Source organism: Leptonychotes weddellii, chromosome 2 (assembly GCF_054177405.1).
Source record: "Leptonychotes weddellii isolate Sample4059 chromosome 2, ASM5417740v2, whole genome shotgun sequence".
NCBI lineage: Eukaryota > Metazoa > Chordata > Mammalia > Carnivora > Phocidae > Leptonychotes > Leptonychotes weddellii.
Window position 1 is genome coordinate 175,221,148 of NC_138370.1, and position 26,065 is coordinate 175,247,212.

The 26,065-nt window shown below is 58.1% G+C and overlaps 1 protein-coding gene across 1 annotated transcript in view; it reads left to right on the forward strand.

Moving 5' to 3' along the window:
• The window catches only part of SORCS2 (sortilin related VPS10 domain containing receptor 2), a 409,142-nt gene that overhangs the window by 344,043 nt on the left and 39,034 nt on the right, over positions 1 to 26,065 (forward strand). Inside the window, exons 6-10 of the mRNA XM_081812676.1 lie at positions 3,741 to 3,805; positions 7,674 to 7,792; positions 11,810 to 11,899; positions 17,701 to 17,880; positions 22,492 to 22,638. Of these exons, the coding sequence (XP_081668802.1) occupies positions 3,741 to 3,805; positions 7,674 to 7,792; positions 11,810 to 11,899; positions 17,701 to 17,880; positions 22,492 to 22,638 (601 nt within the window). The remainder of the gene's footprint in view (positions 1 to 3,740; positions 3,806 to 7,673; positions 7,793 to 11,809; positions 11,900 to 17,700; positions 17,881 to 22,491; positions 22,639 to 26,065) is intronic.

The window sequence follows — 26,065 nt, forward strand, 5'->3', positions numbered from 1 at the left end:
TGTCTCCCCTCCTCACCTCCCCTCCTTCTCTCCTCCACACCTTCCCTCTCTCCTTCTTACCCCTCCCCCTTCCTCCTCCCCACCTCCCCTTCCTCGCCACTCCTGCCCCAGGTCCTAACTCAGCCCCCGACTAGCTGTCCCCCTCCCATGTCCCGTGGCTTCCTCCACCCCTGCCTGCCTTGGCCCCGCTCTCCTGCCCTATCCAGTGCCTGGGCTCCCCTCCCACACTTGTGTTATCTCTTGGGAGCCACTCAGTGATCCCTCTGAGCAGTGTTCTAGCCTCATTGCACCAGTGAGGAAACTCTGGTGCTCAAGAAACGTCAGTGGGCTGAGTGAGGGGAGCCCGTGGAGGATGAGTACTTGAGGGGCCCGTGGGGGGTGAGTACTTGAGGGGCCTGTGGGGGGTGAGTACTTGTGGGGCCCGTGGGGGGTGAGTACTCGCCCACGGTGCTCGCGGGCAGTGGAGGGGGCGGAAGCTGGGAGAACCGCTGGCTCAGGGCCCACGTTTGCCGTCCACCAGCCATGACCATGGTGCCTTCTTCTGCCTAAACTGCCCTTGGAGAGACGTGGCTTACACACGTGTTCTTCCCACCAAATGGCTCTTTCTTGCACTCGTGCACACACCCTCCTAGCCTTTCCCCTTCTTAGCTCATTTGTACAACAGACTGCAGACAGGCCTTCTCAATGGGCCACAGTCCTGTCCCCCCGCAGAGAAGCACCGTGGCAATAGTTCTCCTTTCCCTCCCTTGCGCCGTGCGTCGCTAATCACACAAGGAGCTCCTTTCCTGGTTTATGGCCCCGAGGCTGGAGGGAAGCCCGGGTCGCTAAGTCTAGATACCGGCTGCTGGCCTGTGTGCCTTCCGCGGGTCGGGGGAGGGCCGGCTTCCTTCCTTGGAAACCCGAGTGATCACTGGCCTTGTCACTGATGTCAGCTGTCGGCCCCCAGGGCCCCCAGGAGGTGGGGAGGGGCGCAGAGGTGGGATTTCCGGACAGCGGGCCCAAGCAATTGGCGGAGTGGCCGAGCACTGCGGTGCCCCGGGTCCCAGGCCGGGCTGGGTGCTCCGGAGATCTCTCGGGCCGGAGAGGCAAACCTGCCCGCAGATAGTGCGAGGTAAACTGGCACTAATTCCAACATTTTAGTATCTCGGGCAAATCAAATGATTTCTCCCCCAAGTTGCTCAAATTGCCCTGAGTTGTTATGCGTGAGAGATAATCAGGCCAGACACTTGGCCCCTGGGGCCCGGGAGCCTCTCCTGGAATGTGGTGACAGGCAGCCATGGGTCCCCTTCTTGGAAGCAGTGAATAACGCTGTTTTGACAGCATTTCTGAGGCACTCTTTGTCCTTGAACTGACAGCAGGAATGGCCAAAGCCCGCGTTCTGTCTGAGGCTTGGACCCCTTCCTGCTTTGGGAGGCTAAACAGTAGGCGAGCTCCTTAGCGTGACCTTGGGGGCCCCCGGGAGGGGCAGCCCGGGGGCAGGAGGTCGGCTGCGTTCTGGGCCCACCAGGGGCACTTGCTAGCTGCCCTCCCTGTGGTGTCTCAGTGGGCCTGGAACAAAACCATAACAGCTCCCCCCACCCCCCCAGGAGCTGCCATGTTGTGGACACTGAACATCTACCAGGCCTGGGGGTCTGCATGCATCGTCTTCTCAGACCCTGATCGTCTTCCTCTCACATGACAGCGGGGGAGACTGAGGCTCAGGGAGGCTCAGGCACGTGTCCGAGGTCATGCTGCCCATGAGCAGGGGGGCTGCCTCTGCCTGGGGCTGGGGCCGAGCCAATGGACGCTGGGCCGGGCGGTCTGCTTGCCTGCTTTCTCCAGCCACCCCCGTGTCTGCTTCTCTGCCCGGGCCTGAGCTGACCCACAAAGCCTCAGCCTCCCTCTGCCTTCAGCTCAGCACCTGCCCAGGTGTGGGATGAGTGGCAGGCTGTGGAGGTTGGCTGAGGACACAGCTCATCCCACTCCAAGCCCGGGTCGGTGCAGAGTCTTGGAGGGTTTATCAGAGCTTCCTGTGGCATCCAACAGGCCTGAAAGCTGACTCCCCGTGTCCCCAAAGCACTGCGCTCTCCAGAGATCTGCCTGCCCAGGGGTCATCTCACACGTCTGCTATTTCTAAGCAGTAGACCAAGGACCTTCCCCACGGGCCATCTTTGGGGACCCCAGTGAACAAGAAGGTGCAGGGGTCAACACGTGTCCTTCCCTGTAGGGAGCCGGGCTGTATCTGCGGGGCTGGACACACAGCCTTGAATGGTCTTCAAAACCCATGACCAAGGGGTTCTGGGCAGGGACCCTAACCCACTGGGCCCCTGTCTGGTCCAGGGCCTGGTGTGGGCTGCTGGGGCTCAGTCGTGGGGTGCTCCAGTGGGAGAGCCAGAGGATAAGGGGGCTGGGGGCACTGCTCAGTGGGGGGGCAGGTGCAGACTGAGCAGGCAAGTGAGTCTGTGCAGGGGTGAGTGGGTGAGTGAGTAAGTGAATGAGTGAGGGAGTGAATGAGTGAGTGAGAGAGGGAGGGAATTAATGAATGAGGGAGGGAGGGAGTCAATTAATTAATGAGTAAACGGGGGAGGGAATGAATGAGTGAGGGAATGAATGAATTAGGGGGGAGTAAAGGAGTGAGGGAGGGAGTCAGTGAATGAATGAGGGAGGAAATGAATGAATGAAGCAGGGAAGGATGGAGGGAATGAATGAAGGAGTGAGGGAGGGAATGAGTGAAGGAGCGAAGGAGCAAGCTGGTGTCACGACCACACGCTGCAGATGACTGGTGGTCACACTAAAATCCCATTGGCCGGCTGAGGACCCGTCAGTGCCCCTGGTAAAGGGAACAATGTCTCTATTCAGAAAAGAGAGAAAAAGGTCAGGCAGGTGACCTCGTTCCTAGGAATGCACAGGTGTTCTGTGCAAAAAGCCTGAATCAAACCTCACCTTGAAGCAGAGACTACTTTGGGGCAGAGTGTCTGGTGCCGCGGCTTTGGAACATCAGTGCACTGCAGGGGCGCCCCACCTCTAAAGTTCCTCTCAGTTGGACAGCGTGCACTTGACCTCCTGGGCACAGGACCCTGTGCTGGGTGGGTGCTGGGGTGGGCCCTGAGCTGTTGGCCCCAACTCTGCCTCCCCGGGAGGATGCTGCCCACGAGCGGCGACCCTAGCATGCACCTTCGTCTGTTCTTCTCGGGTCTCGTTGAAGGCTCCGTGGGCGGCCACAGTCCCTGCTGAGTTCCGGGCACTGCCTGAGCCCTGGGCCCATGTCGGCAAGGGAGGGGCCTGCGGTGTGGCACCTCGCGGGGCAGGGAGAGGGAGCCTGGCGTGAATCCCGGCTCTGCACTTAGAGCTGTGCACCCCTGGGTGGGGCTAGGGGGTTGTTTTGCTCCTCTGAGCCTCTGTTTCCTAATTTGCAAGATTAGGGTGATATTCCCAAGGCCTGCCTAACCTCCTCAGAGTATTTTGATCATAAACAAAACAAAACAAAAACAACAATAAAGATGCAAGGAACGTGAAGGTCTTTGGTAAAGGAGGGTCTTCTATAGAGAGTATCATAAAAAGAAGAGTACCAAGTGAACCCTCGAGTTCTAGCTACCTCCCCAGGAGCAGGTGGGGAGGACTGTGCCCTCAGACCCATGCAGTAAGAGCGGCCCCAGCCCCTGGAGACCATGTGGCTACCTGGGGCTCGGGGCTGATGCAGACACTGGGAGGGGGCTTGGGGACTCAGGTCCCAGCGCCAACCCCCACGCACTCTCTTCCAGGGCTGTGTCTGGGGTGGACGCTGACCCTGACTTGGTCCACATGGAAGCCCAGGACCTCGGAGGAGGTAAGCCGGGAGGGGTGCATGCACCCAGTGTCCCCTGGTGTCCTTACATGCCGCTGTTCCATTCCTCCGCTGGCCCCGCACAGCCGACCTCACTATGTTATGATGTGGTGTAACTTTAAATGTGCTTGTTTTCCAGCTGGGGATAAATTGAAGTCAAGGAGCTCTGCTCCAGTGGAAAAGTCCATTAAGAAGGTGACTTGTTCTGGCCCCTGAGCATTGAGTGTTTCCTGCTCACTCTGCCCCCCACCTCCATTGCTAGTGAGTGCAGAGGCCAGGTGGGGGCCTCTGATGGCTTCCCTTTAATGGGGCAGGGGCCTGGCCACCCCAACCCAGCTGGCTTCAGGCCAGAATGCGCCTGGGGCCTTGCATGCTATGAGAAAGATCCTCTGTGCTCCTGACGGAGGAGCACTGGCCCTAGAACTATGGAATATTCTAGAACCATGGCGTCTTCCAGGACATCAGAGCCGAGTGGACCGTTATTCAATAAGTGCTTGCTGAGTCCCCCGTGGACCAGGCCCAGTGCTGACCCTGCTGGGGACACAGGTGAACAAGACACAGCCCTTCCCTTTGCCTGGTTGGGGCCAGCACAGGTTCCGTCCACACTAGAAGCCACGGGACCGAGTGCAGCAAGGGGGGGAGGAGCACGGAGCTGGCCGCCCCAGGGCTGTCTCTTCTCTGACCGCCTAACCCTACAGTTGCCGGGGCCGTTAAGCCTCCTCCTGCTGGGTTTCTCTTCCAATGAGACCTCTGTAGGTGCACATTTAACAAATGGTGGGACTTGACAAGTGCCAAGCAGCAGAGTTCCTTGGGTAGGACATACTACGTGGAAGGCAGATTCAGGGCCAGGCCATGGAGAGGTCCAGCTGAGAACAGAATCACTGGCGTCGGCTCCCAGCCTGCCACGGGCCAGCTGCACGACCCTGGGGAACTCACCTCTCCTCCCTGCTCCTCGGTGTCCTCATCTGTGAAATGGGTCAATGCACACGTGGTGCTCAGTGCAGGGACGTCATGGGCGAGCGCTTGCTGGTAGTGGAGGGAAGCTGCTGCGGGTCCCTAACCTTTTCCAAGCCCTCAGCTCTTTCCAGCGTCCGCTATCCTGTGGGGAGGTGAGGCAGGTGTTATGGTCACTTGCTTCTGCTTCACCAGAACAAAGCTCAGAGGGGTTCCGGGCTTGCCCGCACTCATAGGGTCATAGGCCGGTATAGACCCCAGCTCCCACCGTGCTCCACCCACAAATCCGAGAACATCCCAGGCCTCTCTGAGGGTGCTATGGGGACTGACCCCCATCCCCACCACAGGGCTCAAGGCAGCAGCAACGGGGGTGGTTGTCTCTCAGGGTACGCCCACGTCCAGCGAGGAGAAGGGACAAGCCGGCACCGTGGATGGGGGGGCCATTCTCACACAGTGATGATTTTCCATGACCTGCCCTCCTTGGGGGGCGGAGGAGCCCTTGGCTCAGCAGCTGCAGACCCCCCAGAACCGATGTGCCACTGGAGTGGTGTCCCCTCCCCTAAAGACCACATGTGTCCCCCTGCTTCCCGACACTTGGTGCCCCCACCCCAGCCTGGGAACCCCATTAGAATCCAGTCCAGCCAAGCTCATGGCATGGCATCCGGACTTTCTGGTCCCTCCACCGGTTGTCACTCACCTATCCCTTACCCTGCCTACCCTAGCCAGCCTGAACTATGCGGTCACTCCCCAAGCTCACCTTGCGGGCCCTCACCCCCTACTGGGAATACTCACCCCATCTCTCCATCTTGGGTTTCTTGTTGTCCTTGGACCACCTTCCCTGCCAGCCACCTTCTCAGTGCCTGGGCTGCGGTCACAGCTCTGCACACCACCCCGCACCTGGAGCTCTGTGGGGATGGGGTAGGGCCTGATCGATTCACCTCTGTGTCCCCAGGAGAGCTGCCGAATGAACCAGCACGTGACCAAATGCCAGCTCCCCTGAGGCCAGGGCCATTGTGAGTGAGTGAGCGAGCGAGTGAGAGAGCAAGCGAGTGAGTGAGAGAGTGAGCGAGTGAGTGAATGAGTGAGTGAGCAAGCGAGTGAATGAGTGAGTGAATAAGTGAGTGAGCGAGCGAGTGAATGAGTGAGTGAATAAGTGAGTGAGCGAGCGAGTAAGAGAGCGAGCGAGTGAGTGAATGAGTGAGCGAGCGAGTGAATGAGTGAGTGAATGAGTGAGCGAGCGAGTGAATGAGTAAATGAGTGAATGAGTGAGTCAATGAGCGAGTGAGTGAGTGAGCGAGTGAGTGAAAGAGTGAGTGAGAAAATGAATGCGTGAGTGAATGAATGAGTGAGTGTGTGAGTGAGTGAACTAATGAATAAATGAGTGAATGAGTGAGTGAGGGAGTGAATGACTGAGTGAATGAATGAGTGAGCGAGTGAGTGGGTGAGCCGGTGAAGGAGCTCGTGAGCAGATTGTTGACTTTGAATCAGGCTGGGCGAGTCTTCCCACCCCCTGCCCAGCAGGCGAGCCCAGGACAGGAAAAATTCAGTGCTGGCCGCAGGGAGTGGCCCGGCCGTTTAGCGGGGAAGTGGACGGGCTTCAGGAGCGAGCAGGCACGGCCATGCTGACTGTGGGCCTCCGTGCCGCTCTCACTCGGTCCTCACCAACTCGTGGAGGTGGCGTTATTACCCATTTCACAGCAGAGCACATGGGACCGAGGTTATCCTGCCAGTGAACTCGGGCGTGGGTCTTCTGGTCCCGAGGCAGCCCTTCGGCACTGTCCACGCCGTCCAGCCAGCCACGGCTGTGGGCAGGACGTGCTCCGAAGGCGCTGATGACTCGGAGTGCCTTTGGGGGCTCCCTCTGGTGCCCGAGGTTAAACCCTGCTGCCGCCCCACAAGCTGGGAGGAAGAGTTGCCTGCCGTGTGTAATCTCGCTCCCCGCCTTGCACAACTTCACTGGATCCCCCAAACCCTGGGAAAACAGGGCTTGAAATAAAAACAGCGGCTGCCTGTGAAGTGTGCTTTCCATTTTGCCTGGCTGTAAATATTTGCAAAGGAATGAAAGCGTTTGCCAAAAGTTAGGGGAACAAAGGACATTCGAGTCCCACCCACACCCGCCCCTGTTTAGGTAGATGAGACTCCAGGGGGTGGGAGGGGTCCTGTGCTCTGATGGACACTGTAGGTGCCCCCCCGTGGCCCTGTGCTGTCCATTCTGTGGGTGACTGCACGCACCTTCCCAGGCCACTTGGCTGGTGTGCGGTGACCCGCCCACAGTCTGTCTGGGTCCCTCGCAGGTCCCTCTCCCAGGGAGACAGAGCCTGGGTGTGTCGCCTGAGCTGAGAGCGAGGTGTGGCACGGAGCCGTGGGCAGAAGGTGGATGAAGTCCCGTGCTCACATCCCGCTCTCACCGGCACGACTTTGCCCAGGGTCAGTGGCCCTTCCCTGCCAAGGGCCAGCTACTGGATGCTTCCGGCGTGGTGGCCCTAGGGTCTCTGCCGCAGCGGACTCTGCCGTTGTCATCGGAGAGTGGCTGTCCACGACCCCCAGAGAAGCAGGTGCAGCTGTGTGCCCCTAAACCTCTCTTCACAAGAAGCTGGCGGCTGGGCAGGTGACCCGGCTTTAGACACGTCACCTGACCTCTCTTGGCCTTAGTTTTACCATCCAGAGGATGGGACCACGGTAGGACCGTCCCGAGGATGCGGCTGGCACATCGCCGCCACGGCTCGGCGGCAGGTGCGATCACAGGGCAGGCCCTTTGAGCCTCAGCCGCAGGGACAACCCCGCCGCGGCAGTAACCGGCCGAGCCCAGAGCTGGCCGGCGTTTCTCGGCCTCCGAGGCTGTGTCTGGCTCCTCTCGCGGCCACAGTCAGAGTGCGTGAGATTTCACACGCCGAGTGCTGGCTCTTCTCTCCTGCAGGGTTTCGCTATGTCACCTGCCAGATCCACAATTGTTCCGAGAAGACGCTGACGGCTCCGTTCCCCGGCCCCATTGACCACAGTTCTCTGACCGTGCAGGACGATTACATCTTCTTTCAGGTAAGGCTGCTTCTGGGCGTCTTGGCGACGGGCCGTAGGCGATGTGGAGAACAAGCCGTGCCGGGGAAGATGGAATTGCTCACACAGGAGGCAATAAAACGGCTCTTTGACTTTTAAGGGTTACTTCATTCGTGCTTTCCCCCGCCCAGGTGGTGGTGGCCGCAGGCAACCCGCAAGTCCCCGCCAAACCACAGCCTTGAGGCAGGGATGCTCCTCCTCCCTTCTACCCGTCAGGGACCTCCTGTGGCTCGTGGCCCCCAAGCCCGAACCCAGTTTGCTCCGTTTTGTTTCATTGACTTTGGAAATGATAGGGGCTGTCTCTGGTCATTGCCCTTGGCAGCCAGGCACCAGCTGGGTACAGCCCAGCAGCCGGGTGCCTGCTGCCTGTACACACAGGTACTCAGGTCCCAGTTGGGACCACCGTTAAACGACACGTGGTCTGACCATTCAGAAACTCCAGTGAATAGCTGGTCATACCACTTCTTGATTACTTCCACTGACGAGGAGCTCACTCCTTCCAAAACAGCCTATCCGTCTCCTGGATAGCTCAAATCTTTAGAAAGTTCATCCTGGCACTGAGACAGAGTGTTTCCTTTCCTCCTATCTGGTGGCCCCTGTCCTGCCTTCCGGGACCCCATGAGACACGTCTAAAAGCTCCTATGGAGAAGGCTCCCCACCATTCCCGGCCTCTTCTTTGCCCTGTCTCAGGAATGTTTCATTACTCCAGCTGTCCTGTCCACCCGCGAAATAACACCAGGCCCTCCTGGGGAACTGGCAGGGGCATCACAGCCCATTAGAGCAGGCCAGCCAAGAGGATCTTGTCCCTGTTCTTCTTTGGCCTCTGTGATATCCCATGGTTGCCAATCTCCTCTGTGTGATTACACACTCTAGTCCCTGTCCTTGGGATGCCCATGTCTCTTTCTCTGCCTGGCTAACTCCCGCTCTCCTTCCAAGACTTAGTCATGCATCACCTCCTTCAGGAAGCCTTCCCTGACTTCCATCTCTATTTCAGGCCCACTGGCTGCCTCCACAGAGCCCTTCCTTGGTCACAGCCAGGCCACATGGTGTCATCCTTTATTATCTACACCAGACTCTACAATCAGGGGGTGGGCTCTACATCTGTACTAGAGGGAGGATGTACACCAGGGGAGCTGGGGGGCGGCTGGGTCAGAGGCCTGATTGTAGGGTGGAGCGTGGGAAGAGATGGGGGGAGCATGCAAGGACGCAGGGCTCTCTGTGACTGAGCATCTGGTAAGTCTGATCTGGAAGGAGCCAGGCTCACCGAGACCACAGGCAAGGTGGGATAGGAAGCGGCCCCCCTCCCCGCCGCTGGGACAGGGCACCTGGTCATTTCTGGGGTTTGCTCTGTGTGTGCTCAGACAGGGCTGTGGTGTGCCCTCGGCTTTGTCTCCAGCCTCACGGTCACAGAGGCCTGGTCTGACCTTGGACAGGCATGCCCCACCCTGTGCGCACGGGCAGCCCCCAGCACCAGCTCATACCATCAGGGGCCACGGGTTTCCATCAGACTCCTGTCCTTACTTGGTCCCCAGCTTTCTCAACAACTGCCCAGGAACGCTGTTCCTGACCCCCAACTCAGAGGTCACCCGGGGGGCTGCTCCCCTGCAGACCCTTACCTTGGGCGGGTTCCCTGCAGGGAGCCCACAGGAAACACTGGGAGGTAGTCCTGCCTGCCCTCCTCCCTTCCCCTCCTTCCTGGTCCTCGGAGGATCCCAGCCAGTGCCCACCGGCCCCTCCCGCTGCTCCTCCCCACCAATGAAGTATGCGATGAACCTGGAGGTCCACTTCCTGGGCCCCCAGGCAAGGCGCCGAGTGGCTCATGGTGCTGGTTTGTTGGCTGAAGCCATGCTGTGGGCCACGGATGGGACCTCACCCTCCAGAAAGAAGGGTCTGGGCCTCGGGGGACAAGGGGCACACAAGCGGGGGTCTGAATATGATGGTGCCACCGGCTGGCTTTGGGAAGAGCCATCGTTCCACCTCTGAGCCTCGATTTGCTGACCCATAAAATGGGCCTGATAAGCCCTGGCCACCCAGAGGCCCAGATGGACGCCGGCTGCATTCATGGTGGGGGAGAGGCCCTGTGAGATCCGGCAGAGGACCTGCCGTCCTGGGAAGAATCACCGCGGTTCAGCCTTCTCGGCCTGCTTCTACTGGTCAGCCCGGCCGGAGGGGCCAGGCAGGCGGTTCTCAGGAGGTAGGCAGACTTCCCTGTGAAGGGTGTTGCTGGGTTCAGCGCGATCCCCTCCCCGGGCAAAAGTTGCATTTGCGTCTCAGGGATGGCAGCGTTTTCGCTCGTCCCGCAGCCTCGGGCCTGAACCACGAGCCCCCTCGTCCCGTGGCCCTGCCCTTAGCAGGGCTGGCCCTTTAGAAAGGTTTGCAGGCTTCCTTCCTTCTGCACCACCAGCTTCCTTCATCCCCAGCTCCTGGCAAGAATGGACCTGGCCTACCCTGGCTGGCTGAGCATCTGCCCAGGGCTCCCCAAAGAACACGATCTTCTCGAGGCTGAGGCCAGGAGGCTGCCCAGCCTGTCTCCACCTTCAGCACCATTCCTGGAGCTCAGCTGCTGGCAGACGGGGCTCTGAGAAGGGGCACTGACTTATCTCGGCCACTCTTTCCAGCGTCCTCCCTGACCTGCTAAGCAGGTCTGTCTCTGGGCTGCGTGGCTCTTCCTTCTGAGGAAGCAGGGTGCCCCCTCCTCCAGGAAGTCTGCCTGGCCTCTCCCACCCCGTGCTTCCCCCATCCCAACACCGCCTGCTCAGGGCCGCCGAGGGCCAGACCACACAGACCTCATAGTCCCTGCCCTCGGGATGGAATTACCTAGAGAAACCTGGTCAGCCTTGTAATCGCGATGCTTTGCACACTGTGGGCCTGTTGTAGTTTGTTGACTTGTAATAACAACAATTCCTACTGGGGCCACGTGCTGCCCCACGTGCTTCCCAGATGCTAATCCCCACAACTGCCCCATCACTTCGCTTCTGATCTTGTCCTCCCCATTTACCGGGGGTGGGGGTGGGGGGGACTGAGTCTCAGAAAACTCTCCCAAGGCCACGTGGCTCCTGATGGCAGAGGTGGAATCTGAGCCCAGGCAGTGACGCGTGATGCCCTGTGCTCTTAGGCATGGCACTGCGTTGCCACGAACACACGTGTGTACGCACACACACAAACACACAGAGGACTCCTTCTCACGCATGCATGCATAGAATTCACCCCCACATGCATGCACACAGTGGACACACACGTGTGAGGTTACGTGTTCACTCTCACACACGTGCATGGTCTGCACACCCACACACATGCATACACACGGTGAGACACAGAGGTCATCCATCGTCCCCCCCACCGGGCCACCGCCCTCCCCCAGCCCCTGTTGGCTGCCGCCTTGTCCCTCTCCTCCCACTCTCTTCTCCTTGCCCCATCCAAAGGAGAGCCTCTCTTTTCCTGGCTCATCTGTTATCGCCCACGGAAGACAAATGACTCATCTCCGTGCTCAGTATTCTCATCTTTACAATGGAAGCGATCGCAGTTTGTGGGGCTGGTTGTCGGGAGACCAGATGAGCGGCGCTCAGGACAGCGCGGCCACGTGGACCATCTCAGCACGGGTCGCCTCCTGTCTCGATTCTCACGCCTCATGGCTTGATAGTCGTCTTTTGTGGTTTGAGTTTACCTTTGGCCAGTCTCTTCCTTCACCCAGTGCTCTCCCTAAGAAAAATTCTGGGGAGGAGAACTTCCCACTTTGTTCTGTAATGTGGATGTAGGGACACAGGTGCTGAGAGAGCGTGGGGACAGAGGTTGGTTCTAACAGAGACATGGAAGGGGAGGGGCGTTTGGTGTGGGGCTTTGAAGGATGAGTAGGAGTCTGTCCATTTCAGGCAGAGCAGGTCTAAGCAAAGTAAAAGGGCATTCTCACCAGCTGAAATACAATTTCTAGTTTTTCATTTGTGAGGACCTGGCTTGACTGGAAACTCGCTTCTTAAAAATGTGTTTTTTCCCTGCTGTTAGACAACCTCAACAAACCGGACCAAATACTACATCTCTTATCGTCGCAGTGAATTTGTCCTGATGAAGCTGCCAAAGTATGCACTGCCAAAGGTAAGAGTCGTTTCCCCTCCCACCTGACCCCGTGGCTAGGTCCCGAGCCCACACTGACTCGTGCCCAGCTCCATCCGGTTGTAGGACCTCGGCCATACTCTCCCCTCGGCCCGGTCTGCCTCTTCCCCAAACCCCTGCACACGAGATGTTTCAGACAAGACAACTGTCTCTTATGAGGGCCTCTCCAGGCCAGTCCAGGCCTTGGTTTCCCTCTTGCACCCTCATCCTCCTCCTTCCTGACACTTGGGGTGCTGGCGATCCCCTGTATCCATCTCCTGCTTTCATCTGGGGTTTGCAGGTGAGGGGCAGTTTCTGTTTTATTCACCTCTGCATTCCAGCTGCCTAATATGGCCATGGACACATAGTAGGTGCTCAGTTAATGCTACTTCCTTCCCCTTTGTTGGGCTGGCAGAGAAGGGGGATGTGGGGGCTGCCCGGACCCTGCCCTAGCCCTGCCTCAGGACCAAACTCCACAGTGCCCTCCCTGCTGATGTTGTTCCCAGGTCCCAAAGGAGGTGATGGACATTCAGAGAGGCTGAGTAACCTGTCTGAGGTCACACAGCTAATAAGGAACCGAAGGTGGTCTGAGACCAGCCTCATGCCACATCTCCCTCCAGAGGATCTCGGATGGCCCACTTCCCAGAACTCCATCCCATGTGCTTGTGATTGAGAAGCACAGATGGGAGTAGCCCTTCCACCCCCACATATTTGTTGAGCATCACGTATAAGCTAGGAAGCATGCTAGGGTCTGATGCTACAGCTCTGGATCAGATACCCCAGTTCCTGCTCTTGGTGGGTTTCCAGCAAGGAAGCAGGCGGAAAACCAAGTAGACAGACAAATGTATGAAATGATCTCAGGTTGTGCTTTTCCCTGTGAGGGAAGGAGAGGTAGAGGCCGAGGGTGATGGGGTTGGGGGACATCACTGAGGGAACGTTTCCTCTGAAGTCTTAAGGTGGAGGGAAAGCTGTGCAGGTGGAGGTCTGGGCTTGTGCAAAGGGCCTGGGGCAGGAGGGAGCCTGGCTGTAAAGCAGCGGGTGGGGGTGGGGAGAGGAGATCTTTGCTCTGGGCCCTGCAAGGCCGGGGGCCACGCATTGTTGTAAAGCCCCCCACACCCTCGCCTGTGCTGGGCTGTCCCGGGCAGCGGCACACCTCCCCTGAGCCAGGAACAAGGCAAGTACTTAAGGGTTTTCTTTAAAACTTCAAGAAAACTTTTTAAAACTTCTCCTTAAAAAAAGAAAAGGAAAGGGGATACAATGGAAAGGAAAAGAAAGAAAGAAGAAGAGCAAGTTGCAGAGATTAACTCCAGGCTTGGCTGAGCCAAGAAATGAAAAGCTAGTGGGTTCATGTAGGGCAAATGCATTGGTGTCCCTGGGGGTGAGGGGTCCTTTCAGCTTGTAGGGTTTTCCTTCCCCCCAACCCCGGGGGGCTGCAGCATCAGAAGCGCCCTGTGTCCTGGAGTTGGGGAGGGGGACACCTGGCAGGGGGGCGGCTGGACCAGCAGCCAGGCCATTTCTGAAGGAGTTCCAAGGAGCCGAGGGCCCCAAGTCATGACCTCTGTGGCCTCGAGAGCTGGCCTCATTTCCCTGGACCTCAGAGTCCTCGTCTGCAGAGGGGATGAGGTGGCGGTGCGTGTTTCTCAAAGTCACTGGTGCGGTTTGCGGAAAGCACCGTGCGTGTGGCTCACTGCAGCTTCCTTCGTCCCCATCTCTGGGGATAAAGGGGGTCATTGAAAAGAATCTTGAGGCTCTGATGGAAGACACAGCCTTCACATCATCAGTGGGTGGCAGGAATGAGACTCCTACAAGTCCCCATGTCATCGGTTTCAAGGGAAGACCAGGCCCACATTCGGATCGTACATTTGCGCGTGGGCGGAGCCTGGGGCCCAGTGACAGGCAGCTGGGGACAATGGGCGATCTGGGCTGCTCTTGGGAGCACTCCCCCGCACCCCTGGAGACCATATATCATCTTGCTGAGCACTTTGCCCAACCACACAGCAGGTCTGCTTCCTCTCCACCAAGTTCAGGGGAGCGGCCAGACTGCAGTGTTTCCCACCAACAACTGTAGAACTGGCTAGTTGAATTTCCCAATCAGAGTTTGCTGTTCTTCGGTGAATTTAAATATTTGTGTAGCTTGGCACCTCCCACCTCGCCACTGGCCACGTTAGAACAGATGGGTGTCAGCAGAGCTTTGCCCAATTTCATGTTGGATCCATTCTTTCAACATTCCTTCTACTTCAAAAGGCATGATTCATACCATTCTACTGTTTTAACTCACCTGCCTGTGGAAACTAGAGTAGGTGAACAGGTTTTATTATATTTGCCAGCATCCTTTGCTTGAATTACTTACTTGTAATGATTTTTTTAAAAAAACCACCTTCCTTAACAGAGAAAAAAATTGGCAAAGCTATAAACAGACAAAAGGAAAAAAATCCAAATAACCATCAATTATATGAAACCATTCATACACATAAAGTAAATGCAAATTTACTTTCAAGTAAAATATTCCTTTATTTGTAATAACCTTTATACAATAAAATGAAACCCATAAAACATAAGAATGAAGGAGGAAGGGGCGCCTGGGTGGCTCAGTCGGTTGAGGGTCTGACTCTTGGCATCGGCTCGGGTCGTGGTCTCATGGGTTGTGGGATTGGGCCCTGTACTGGGCTTCCCACTCAGCAGGGAGTATACTTGGGGCATTCTCTCTCCCTCTGCCCCTCCCTATGGGCATGCTCTCTCGCTCTCGCTCTTAAATAAATAAATCTTTAAAAAAAAGAATGAAGGAGGATGGGATGGCACGGATGGTGGTGGAGCGTGCCAGCCCCCCCATCTTCTCGCTTAGGCAACACTTGCTTCTGCAGAATCAGTCCAAATCACCTGTTTTAGAACTCTGGAGTCTATTCAAGGGCTTGCAGTCTCCAGGGGAAGGTTTGGACAGTAAATCAAGGTTAATTTCCACAGTTTTAGCTCTTCCCATGATAGCCCCAGCACGCGCCCCCCCTCCCCCCGCCCCAGCCTTGTGGCAGACAGCTGTGCTCATGGGCCCGGAGCAGCTTGCAACTCACTTGCAGGAGCCAGGGTGGCTACGGGGACCTTTCTCTCTGAATACTGGGGATCTGCACTGGGGGTAGATTGCTGCTTCTGCTCATGACGGTACAGACATCCTGGTGGGCAGCCATTGCTCCAGCCAGCACCAGCCGAAGCAGTTTCTGAGGGATTTAAAGGACCAGAGCCTGCTTCCACCCCCCCACCCCCTTGGACATTTAGGGACCATGACATTCAAAAGCAACCAGTCGTATGTTCAAATTTAGAAAAGTCACCATGCATGCCCAGGGAAAAGCTCAGGCTCACTTGAGTTTCTACCTCAGACTGATCCCTGGTACAGAAACAAAAAACGACACACCCTGGGGAAGGGAGAGAACCAGATTTCCAGAGTTACCACATTATTAGATTACAGTGTCCACTTTTCAACAACAACAACAAATTACAAGGCATAAAAAGAAAATATGATCCAATCAAAGGAGAAACAGCGACAGAAACTATCCTTGAAAAGACCAGATGGTGAACCTACCAGACAGACTTTAATACGACTCTCCTAAAGATGCTCAGAGAGCTAAAGCAAACTGTGAAGCAAGTCAAGATAACAAGGTACAAATGACCAAAATAGAAGTAGCCAAGACATAGATTGAAAACATAAAAAAGAACCCAAAATAAATTCTGTAGCTAAAACAAACAATAATCGAAATGCAAAATTCCCTGGGTGGATTGAAAAGCAGGTTTGAGCAGACAGAAGAAGGACTCAGAGACCTTGAAGGTGGGACCATTGATGTTAAGGAGTCAGAGGGACAGAAAGCCAAAGGGATTGAAGAAGAGTGAGCACCATCTGACGGGCCAGCGGGACAGCAGCAAGTGAACGAACACATGCATTGTGGGCATCCCAGGAGAGGAGAGAGAGGTGGGGGCAGGGGGATTGTTTAAAGAAGCAATGAGGTGGCTCAGTTGGTTAAGCATACGACTCTTGATTTTGGCTCCGGTCATGATTTCATGGGTCGTGGGATCCAGCCCCGTGTCAGGCTCTGCACCCAGCACGGAGTCTACATGAGTTTCCCTCTTCCTTTCCCCTCTCTCCCTCTCTCTCAAATAAATAAATAAAATCTTTTTAAAAAAAGAAGCAATGGCCCAAACTCTCCCAAATTAATGAAACACATGAATATAAATGTCTAAAAAAGCCTGATGAACTCCAAGTAGTGAAACACAATGAGTTGCACACCAAGATGCATTGTAATCAAACCACTGAAAGACAGAGAAAGAATCTTGAAAGCAGCAAGACAGAAGCAGCTTGTCACATACGAGGATCCTCAATGAGGTAACCAGCATATGAATCACACTTGGGCAAAGGCCCCAAGGTACACATTTTTAAATGTTAGTATCAGGTCTCTCTAGGGACGGCATTGCTGGCTACTTGTAGCTGGACCTGAACAGTCTTTCCTGGTGACAAGCTTCTTGGTTGCAGTCACTTCTGCATGTTAGATTTAAGTCTATAGACAAAGGGCCCCAGCTCGTGCTGCCAGGGGCCGCCCTGATTGGGAGGTGCATGGTCGGGGCTTCACAACACTGCATCCCTCTTCTGCAAGGCCCCTTCTTTTGTCCGTATAACACAGGGGAGGGGGGGGAGGGCAGGGTGGGGGGGGCATCAGCACTGCGTCCCACCCAGGCAGCCAGTCCTTCCCTCTGCTGGAGGCCACGCCCCCCTGGACAGAATAGAGACTTGGTGTGTTATTAGAGAAACAGGCTCACCTGTCCACCCATGCCCTACTACCAGGTGGGAAGACATAGGGAGAAGCATCCCCCCAAAGTGCAGCAGCCCTGCACGGGGCGGGGCCGGAGGGGACCACCTCTCCTCTGCAGGTGCTGGCTGGCGTGACCCGGCCTCATGCGTCCATCCTCAGCGCCTGTGTCTTGGCAGCTGTCTTGCTAGCAGGGCAATAAAAGTTTCGGGGTGATAGAAGGGAAGTCATAGACGCTGGAGAGGAAAAGCTTGTTACGGCTTTGAAATGGGCGTGTTCACGGGCCTCCCACACAGCACTGGGCGCTGGCTGGGAGAGAAAACGAAAACGGAGCAAGGATGCCCCTGGGTTCCTTTTTCTTCCTTTTTATGTGATTAGGTTTTGTTCTGCTTCTGATTGTAAAATCTGGAACCAAGCCCCGAGTCTTGAGAGGACTGCCGAGTGACTTAATCCAGTCCTCTCTCCCCCAGGGTATGTTCCCAAGGGCAGAGCCTGCCTGTGGTCCCTGCTGAGTCCCAGTGCCTGGTACACAGTAGGTCCCTAATGAATGCATGCTGCGTGAATGAACCCAGAGATGACTCACCTGATCCTCAGGATGGGCCTGCAGGGGAGGCCCGTCCCCTGCCTCCCAGAGGCGACCGCTGGGGGTGCATGGAGGAAGAAGTCCTCCGCACATGCAGGGACAGACAGGCAGATAGCCTGACGTGGGGCTGGGAGGCGGAGGCCTCAGCGTGCCCCGCTCCGTGCCTGGGCCATCCCTCCCACAACCCCATACCACCTGCAGAGGACCAGATCGTCATCCCCATGTTGGAGGTGGGAAAACGAGAGGTAAAGGGACGTGTCCCGGGTCACAAGGCTGAGGCAGAATCAGGATTAAACTCTAGGTCAGCCTGACTCCCAGGGAGCCGGGACCAGCCCCCCGCCAGACCTAAGCCCTGCCCCATCCCATCGGGGCTCCGTCTCCCACCCCCGCCCCCAGCCCACCCCTGACGCTGCGCTCTCCCCGCGTGTCCGCAGGACCTGCAGATCATCAGCACGGACGGGAACCAGGTGTTCGTGGCCATGCGGGAGTGGTACCAGACGGACACCTACAACCTGTATCAGTCGGACCCACGCGGCGTGCACTACGTGCTGGTGCTGGAGGACGTGCGCAGCTCCCGGCAGGCGGAGGAGAGCGTGCTCATCGACATCCTCGAGGTGGGGCGCCGGGGAGAGATCGGGGGCCGCGGCCCGCCGGTGCCAGGTGTCAGGTGTGGGGCCAGGCCTCACCCTGTCCTGGCTCTCTCCTCTCCCCTCCTCCCTTCTCCCCCGGCCCCCCACTCATCCCTAGCCCTCTCTCTCAGGTCTGTGACTGTTTCGGGAAAGCACCACGTATTTGAGGCTTTGAAGGCTGAGAGGGTACTGTGTAGATGCTCTCAGAGCAAGAGAGAAAACTTCGTCCTTTTGATGAAATTCCAAATTTAATATTGGAGTGCGATTTCTCTGTGATACAGAGCTACCACAGAGAAGGATGAGAGTCTTTGGGGAGTACTATTTTGCTGATTCGGGGACCCGTGTTAGCAGTCCTCACGGTAGACACCATCGCGGGCCACCATCTGGAAAGCCGTTCCTGGCTCGCGCTCCGAGGCACGAAAGCAGGCACGGTGGGGTTTGGCCTGAGGGACAGAGGCGGCGACTCCGAGCACCCTGCCTCCCCGCCTCTCCCCCTGCACTCGTCCCTGCCTCAGCTGTCTCCTGCGGAAGCCTGCACTTGCTCTCCTCAGACGCGAGGGCCCGATCGGAGGCTCAGAACCGGGGCTCCTGACTCCCAGGCCAGGTGCCCCCGCGCACCGTCTCGCTCTGTACTTGGATTCCACGGACATCCATGACCCTGGGCCCTGCCTGGACTGGGTTCTCATGGTCACCACCTCTGTTCCGGTCCACGCCAGAGCCAGGGGGTGCCGCTCAGCCCATTTCCAGGTCAGGAGCCTGAAGCTCAGAGAAGGTGAGCAACCTGCCTGGACAGACGCAGGAAACCAAGCAAGGAAACCAGAACCAGCCCAGACCTGTCCGCCCTGGGCTTGGCTCCAGACTTTTAGCCAGCACTCCCCCGCTCCGTCCTTCACCTTTACGCTCTCCCCTCATGCCTTGCCTTCGGGGAGCCCCCGCCCGTGGGAACATCAGCAAGTGCCCTAATTGCAGTAAGTGCTGGGGTGTCTGTGGGTGCGAGCAGAGCCTGGGGCAGACAGCTGTGTTCATCAGCGTGGGAGGCAGCCTCCCGGAGAGACCCGGGGATCCAGCCTTCACCTCTGAGCTGCTAATGAGCAGCAAGGAACCATTTTCCCCAAGAAAGTAATGGATGAGATCACTTGTTCACAACGAGAGCCCATTGGTCAGTGCTCACTTCCCCGCTGGAGGACCCAGAGGAACACGGCCGGTGGCCCCCTGCCCTTTGCTGGAGGTGGCCTCATCCTGCCTGAGGAAGCCCCACACCCTGGGCCCTGTTCTGCACAATCTCCAGGGGGGGCCACTGGGCCCGTCCCAGGCCCGGCTCTGAAAGGTGTCGGCTACTGCACCACAAGCCGCTGGGGACAGGGCGCAAGTGACAGTGGCCCAGGAGGGGTGACCAGGACGAGGGGGCCGCACACAGGGGTCTGTGGTGCTTGGACCACACACCAGGCTCCGGGCCCCTCCCTAGGGACGGGGTGGGAGGAGCAGCCCGCCCCTCCCAGAGCTGCCGGCCTCCGTGAGAAGACCAGCTCCCAACAGTCGCTCTGATCCCGTGTGCCAGCACCCAGTGGCGGTCGCCCAGCCCAGGGTGGGAGTCAGGGAGTGCTTCCTGGAGGAGGGGGTGCAGACCGAGTCGAGGCAGAGCAGAAATCAGCCAGCTGGGGAACCAGGGAACATCTGTGGACAATGACCACGAAGTAAGAGGACATGAGGAACCAGAGGAGGTTCACAGTGGCCAGGAGCAAAGGTGACGCCTGCCGCCCACCCGCTGGGTGTCCTCACAGGGGACATCTCTTCTCTGAAATCCAGCTCACAGGGGTCACGGGTGGTGCTTACAAGCACAACTCTGGAGCCGCACTGCCTGTGTTCAAATCCCAGTTCTGGTATGTGTTTACTGTGTGACCTTAGGCAGGTTACTTAACTTCTCTGTGCTTCCGTTTCCCCACTGAGAAATGGGGATGGCAGTACTACTTTCCTCATAGGATTGCTGTGCAGTTTCAAGGACATAGTCCTCCTTAAACATGGAGACCAGCGTTTGGTGCCAAGTCAGCACTCAGCGAGCTCTCCACTGCTCACCCGGTTCCTGGGGATTAGCGCTAATGCACAGGAAGGACCTGGCCCAGAATCGAGCTTGTGAGGTCCCACACACGAGCCAGTTATTGTCATGGTTATTGTTCTTCCTATGGCGTGTCCAGCAGCCGTCCCAGGCAGATACTGCCCCAGAAGGCCTGGACTTTCACGTGCCCCTGAGCTAGGACCTCAGCACGGTGCACCCCGGGTTCAAGGCAGGACAGCAGCCCTTTCCTGAGTGCCTCCGTGCTGGAACTTGGGTTAGGAATGGGGGTTCAGGGGATCCCAGTCTTGCCCCTGCCCATGAAGGGCCCTGGCCACAGTTTGGAAGGCAACCATTGTCGTGGCCTGAATGGGGACCCCCAAAAATATATGGCCATATCTGTCCCTGGAACCTGTGACCATGACCTTATCTGGAAAAAAGGTCTTTGCGGCGGTCATTAAGTGAAGGACCTTGTGATGAGACCATGCCGGATTGTCCAGCTGGGCCCCAGATCTAATGACAAGTGTCCTTCGGGGTCGGAAGAGGAGATGCAGGGACGTGAAGACGGGGGCGAGGTTGGAGAGCCACGGACACAAGCCCGGGGCCCCTGGAGCCACCAGAAGCTGGAAGGACAAAGGAGGGTCCTCCCCGGGGACTCTGGAGCGAGCGCAGCTCTGCCTACACCTCCGTTTTGGACTTCCGGCCTCCAGACTGCGGGAGAAGAGATTTCCGGCTGGCCCCCCGGTTTGTGGTGCTTTGTTACTGCAGCCGCGGGAGTGAACACCGCCCTGAAGATCGGGGCCGTGGGTGAGCACGCTGAGGCTGCGGGCTGGTGCGCCTCGGCTCAGAGCCTGCGGAGGGCACGGCCCGCACCTGTCATCTGCCGGCGCCCAGACGTGAGGGTCCGTGCTCTTGGCTGCTGGGTGTTCATGGAGACCAGCGGGATAGGAAGTCGCCACTGCGGAATGAAGCAAGCCCGCGCTGGACAAATGCGCATCCGGCCTGCCCTGAGCATGTCGGGGAGGCCTCTCGAGCCAGCGCTGGGCCCCGGGTGAGCAGGAGGCAGAGCGACGTCACCATGTGTGGGGGAAGGGGCCGTGGTCCTCCACGCCCCGGGCCGTCACCGCGGGGGGACCAGCCCCAGCTTCGTCGGTGGACCGGGCGCTGGACACCCTTCCCACCCAGAGCGGCAGCCTGTGCAGACGTGCGTGGCACGGGGCAGTTAGGGTTGGCGGGGCCCTCTGTGATCACGGGGGTCCCTGAAAGGGGGGCAGACAGGGAGGGTCAGAGAGACACGTGTAATCATGGGCCTCAGGCCAGAGAGACGCCGCCCCACCGGCTTCGGGGGTAGAGCTGGGGCCTCCAGAAGCTGGGAGAGGCCCGGACAGGATTCTCGATTCTCACCTGGAGCCCCCAGGACGAGCCCCCAGGACGAGCCAGCCCTGCGACCCCGGGGACACCGGTACGGGACTTCCGACCTCCAGAACTATAACTGTGTTACTCTGTTACGGCAGCTACAGGAGGCGCGTCCACCCTCCACTTGTCCATCTTTCCTTCCATCGCCGCGCTCTCCCCACACGGCGGGGGGGGGGGGAGGGTGGCACGTGGCAGGCCTGTGTGCTGAGCACGGGGGAGGGCCTGCCTCAGGCGTTGGGGGGAGCTCGTAGGTGGCCCGCCACAGAGAAGGCGCTCGGGAACCGTGCATCGTGACCTTGATGTAAGCAGATTCCTTGGCCTGGGACCTTGGGTAAATTCCGTGGCTCCCGGAGGCTCCGCTTTCTCGGGCTCACCTTGAGAAGCAGTGACATGCTGCCCACGGAGGGGCACACGGGAGGCCACGCGGATGGGTCTCGGTAGCTGTGGCCCCGAGGACCCTGTGTATTCGTAAGGAACTTGCAGGGAGAGGCCGCCTCTGTGGCATCAGGAGGCTGACCTCCGGGCATTTGCTGATATTTGACCTTTGTCATGGGCCCGCTCAGTAGCCGGCTGTTGGCTATGTTTGGGTCACTGCGCGGGCACTTGTGAAACTCTGAGAAAGGGGACAAGGTGAACCTGAGCCCCTGGCCGAGGCGGGGCTGTGGTAAGCACCCACCCCGTGTCCTCACTACCTGGTATTTCCACATGGGGGGCTGAGCTGAGCGAGTCTGGAGGGGAGTCCACAGCAATGACCCAGGCCCTGTGGGTCCCGTGGAGGGGGGCAAGGGCTCTGAATCGGGAGCTCTGGGGTGGAGACGGGGTGACCGTGACACACAGGCCTGGTGCGACCAGGGCTCTGCTCACTGTATGATGGCCAGTGTCTGGGCCTGGGAAGATAGCTCCGTGTCATGTGAGCACCCAGGCTTTGGGGGCCACAGTCAGGGATCCCTTGTCCCCCGAGCCCCACGCACCTCCAGAGTGTTCAGTCAGCCTCAGCTCTGGGGCGCTTGCCAGCGTGAAACACGGCCCTGCGGACAGAGCGCTGAGCAAGCGGCTGGCACATGGCAGATACTCCATTGTCAGAGGGCTCCAGGCACGTGTTTACGACACTTCTTGTATTGCTGTCCCAGGTCCGAGGGGTGAAAGGAGTCTTCCTGGCGAACCAAAAAATCAATGGGAAGGTGGTGACACTTATAACCTACAATAAGGGCCGTGACTGGGCTCACCTGAGGCCGCCGAGCACGGACATGAATGGAAAACCCACCAACTGTGAGCCGGTAAGTGCCTCTCCTATCCTGCACCTTCCCTGGGGTGGCTCAGGTAGGGACGTCTGAGAAGGGCCATCTGAGAGCCAGGGGCCACAGACATCTCTGGGCATGGCAGAGAGGCTCCCGTGAAACCCCTTGCTTTACGGAAGGGTTACCTGGAGGTCAGAGAGGGAAAGTGCATCAGTCAGCATGGGTCACAACGTTGCTGCGTAACAAACTGCCACCAACAGTCCCACATTCTCCAGATCTGGGCTGGGCTCATCACAAATGTGGGTGTTGGCTGATGTCGGAGGGGGTCTGCTCCCTGTATCAGGCCTCCTCCTCCTGGGACCAGCCCTGGCTCCCTGTCATGGTGATGGCTGAGGTGCCAGAGGGTGAGCAGAAGCAGGCAAGCACATGGCAAGCCTGTTACACCTGCTAAATCCATGGGCCCCCACGGAGGGAAGTGCATGCTGCCTCTGTGTGTGTGGTGTGAGGACTGGGATAAGCGGCCAGGCTGGACCACAACCCAAATGTCCTGAGCTCTAGGCCGGTCCCGCTATCCCCGGGGTCCTCTCACATGAACAACCGTGTAGGTTGCCCCAGTACGTTGACTGCCCTGGGGGGCTTGGCCCCCGGGAGGTGTGGATGGCAGGCAGGCCCATGTCTGTGAGGATGACAAGATGGAGCACTAAGGAGCCCTGGCTTGAGGCAGGCTTCTCAGTGCCCTGCAGACCCACCTCTCCTTGCTCCACGGAGAGCTCACCACCAGCACCAGCACCTGGCCTTCCCTAGCAGGGGCTGCTCCGAGTGGGATGGGGTGGGGTCCGGAGTTAGAGCTGCACAGAGCAAGCAGGCAGGGCAGGGCACGTCCCTTCCCGTTTGGACTGCCCCCCTTCTTATGTTGTCCTGTGGCCTGGAATGCCTTTTCCTTTTTCTTCATCCATCAAACTCCTATTGACGCCTGAAAACCTTGCCCAAATACCCCTCCTCTGAGAAGCCTCCACTGGGCATACTTGCTTCTCTGTTTTCCACTGGCCTTGACTGTAAGTCCCTGCAGGTAGGGACCATCTCTGGGGATGACCTGAGCCCATCCATAGCTCTGTCCCTCTGCAATACAGAAAGAAGGACAGTGTCTGTTTTACAGGGATATTCGTCCAACAAAGATATATGGGTAGCTACTATGTGTGAGGCGCTGTTCTGGGTGTTTGGAATACATCAACACACCTAACCCTGCCCTCCCGGGATCCTGCCTGGATCTCTCTGCAGGGCCTCCGAATATGGTAGGCCCCCGGCCCACCGGCCACGGTGTGGAAATGATCCAGGAAGAATCTGTGCCTCCCTCTTCCTCAGGGACGCTGACCCCCAAGAGCCCTCCCTAGGGCAGCAGCCCCAGCCTGGCAGGGATGGCCCTTGCTTGGTGAGCCCAGGCCTGGGCTGCCCCTCACCCCCCACCCAGAGGCCCGTGCCCAGCCTGGGTGCGATGCCCTCCCACCGAGACCCACGGGGGGGGCGGGGAGTAACACCTGTCGACCTGCGGGAAGAAGTAATTTCCTGCCGCTTGTACAAAGTCTTCGGAGAACGGGAGTGCTGTGAAGGGCTCATTTTTGTATCATCATCAGCAAAGTTAAGCCATATTAATCTGTCAAAGCAAGTTTTTTGCTAAGAATAGATTCTCGTCTGCAATTATGCAGCTCAGTGAGGAGATACCGTTCGTGAGATTCATGTCCTCGCTTTAAAATAACACAAGTGGGAGCAGGCTGGTGGAGTGTGTGGCCCCAGCAGCCCGCGGAGAGCCCGGTGACCTCCAGGCGAGAGAGAGCGAGGTCCAGGCCTGGCCACTCACCTGGGTCTCTTGTCTGCATCCTTCACTCGGCCGCACGTCCTCTGCACGAACAGAGGGCTCACTTCTCCTCGAAAAAGGGGTTCCCGCTTATTGCAGAATATGGAAATGTATAGCCAGGGAGAGAAGGTACAGCCATCCCCGGGTCACCCAGAAATAACAGTAATCGGGCATATTCCTGACAATCTTTAGCTTCCGTGCAGTGGAAGAGTCATCACGGGGACCCCAATGCATGTGTGATGTGTCTTCTTTCTCTTAACTCCGGGTCTTTTCTCAACTCTGGCTCTCCGCGGGGGCAGATTTCCTTCCGAGAGTGGGGACTGGGGACGTAGATGAGTGTCGGGATCAGATCTGTTTAGGGAGGATAAATCCTCTTTGGAAGTGGTTTGAATTTGTTTATGTCTTAATTCAGAATGAAAACCCATCCGCTCTGCAGCCCTTCTCAGACCCGGGCTGTGTCAGGAAGGGGCCAAGAAGGGGGTGCTGGGAGTGTTGTGCGCCTCCCCTGCATGGCCCGCCTCGCACCCCCACAAGCCCTGCAGGGCCCCGGGCTCACCCCTCTTAGGACAGGATGTTCAGCTGTGACACCAGCTTCCCCTTGGGGGCTCCCGCCCTGGCCCCTCTCTGACAGCCCTGGCCCTGACTGCAGGGGGCCTGAGTGCCCTGGGCTCGGCCCCCCCAGTTCTGCCTCACCCTGCCCACCCAGCCCTCCATCAGCTCAGCCCACATGTGGCTGGTGGGCGATCATAAGGCCTGTGTCGAGCTGTCAGACTCCAGCAGAGCACCCCAGCAGCTCTAGGACCCCCGGGAAGACACTTGTCAGTAGGCCCTCCGTGGCTCCAAAGGGGACCCCAGCTCTGCTCGCACCTGCCAGCATCCTATGGGTCACAGCTGAGCGCACAGAACCCTGAGGAGGTTCCACCTCTGGCCCAAACAAATAGCTGGCAGCCGGGACAGCCTCCAGCAGCCGGGGAGGGGGATGCGGCCAGGTTCTATGAGGCAGGACACTCTGCGGCGCTCGGCTCACTGCCCACACAGTGGTACCATATGCACAGTGCATCAGGGGACATGGAAAGCCTGGTGGCAGCCCAGGGAGGCCAGCCCGGGAGTGCAGGCTGCTCCAGGCCCCACCTGGCCCACCAGGAAACCAGGGGCAGCGAAGCAGGGATGTGCCACCTCCCCTCTCTGCCTCACCCCTGGTGAGGCTCCTTTTTCTTCTGACTTAGAGCTCCCTTGTACCCCCGGGAGCCAGCCCTGCCCACAGAGGTCATGGGTGCCGGGGTACCCCTCCCCGGGAGCCGGCTGTGCCCACAGAGGTCATAGAAATCTCCCTGCCCCTTAGTGTCTGATCACGGGGTGGGGAGGGGGAGAGAACTGAATGGTCTCACCAAAGATACTGACTCACCAATCTGCTTTTCAGTCATAAAAAGTCCAGAGAAAACCCCAACAGGCAAAGTCTTACCCCATGGGTTTGTGGGGAGGGTTTGTCCTGTTGGATCCGAGTGCTCCTGGACTGGGCGCAGGGCTCTCCTCCGCTGACTCAGTGACTCTGCGCTCAGCTGCAGCAGGGGATCCCCTACCCCACGCCCAGCCACCCATGACCCCCCACCCCAC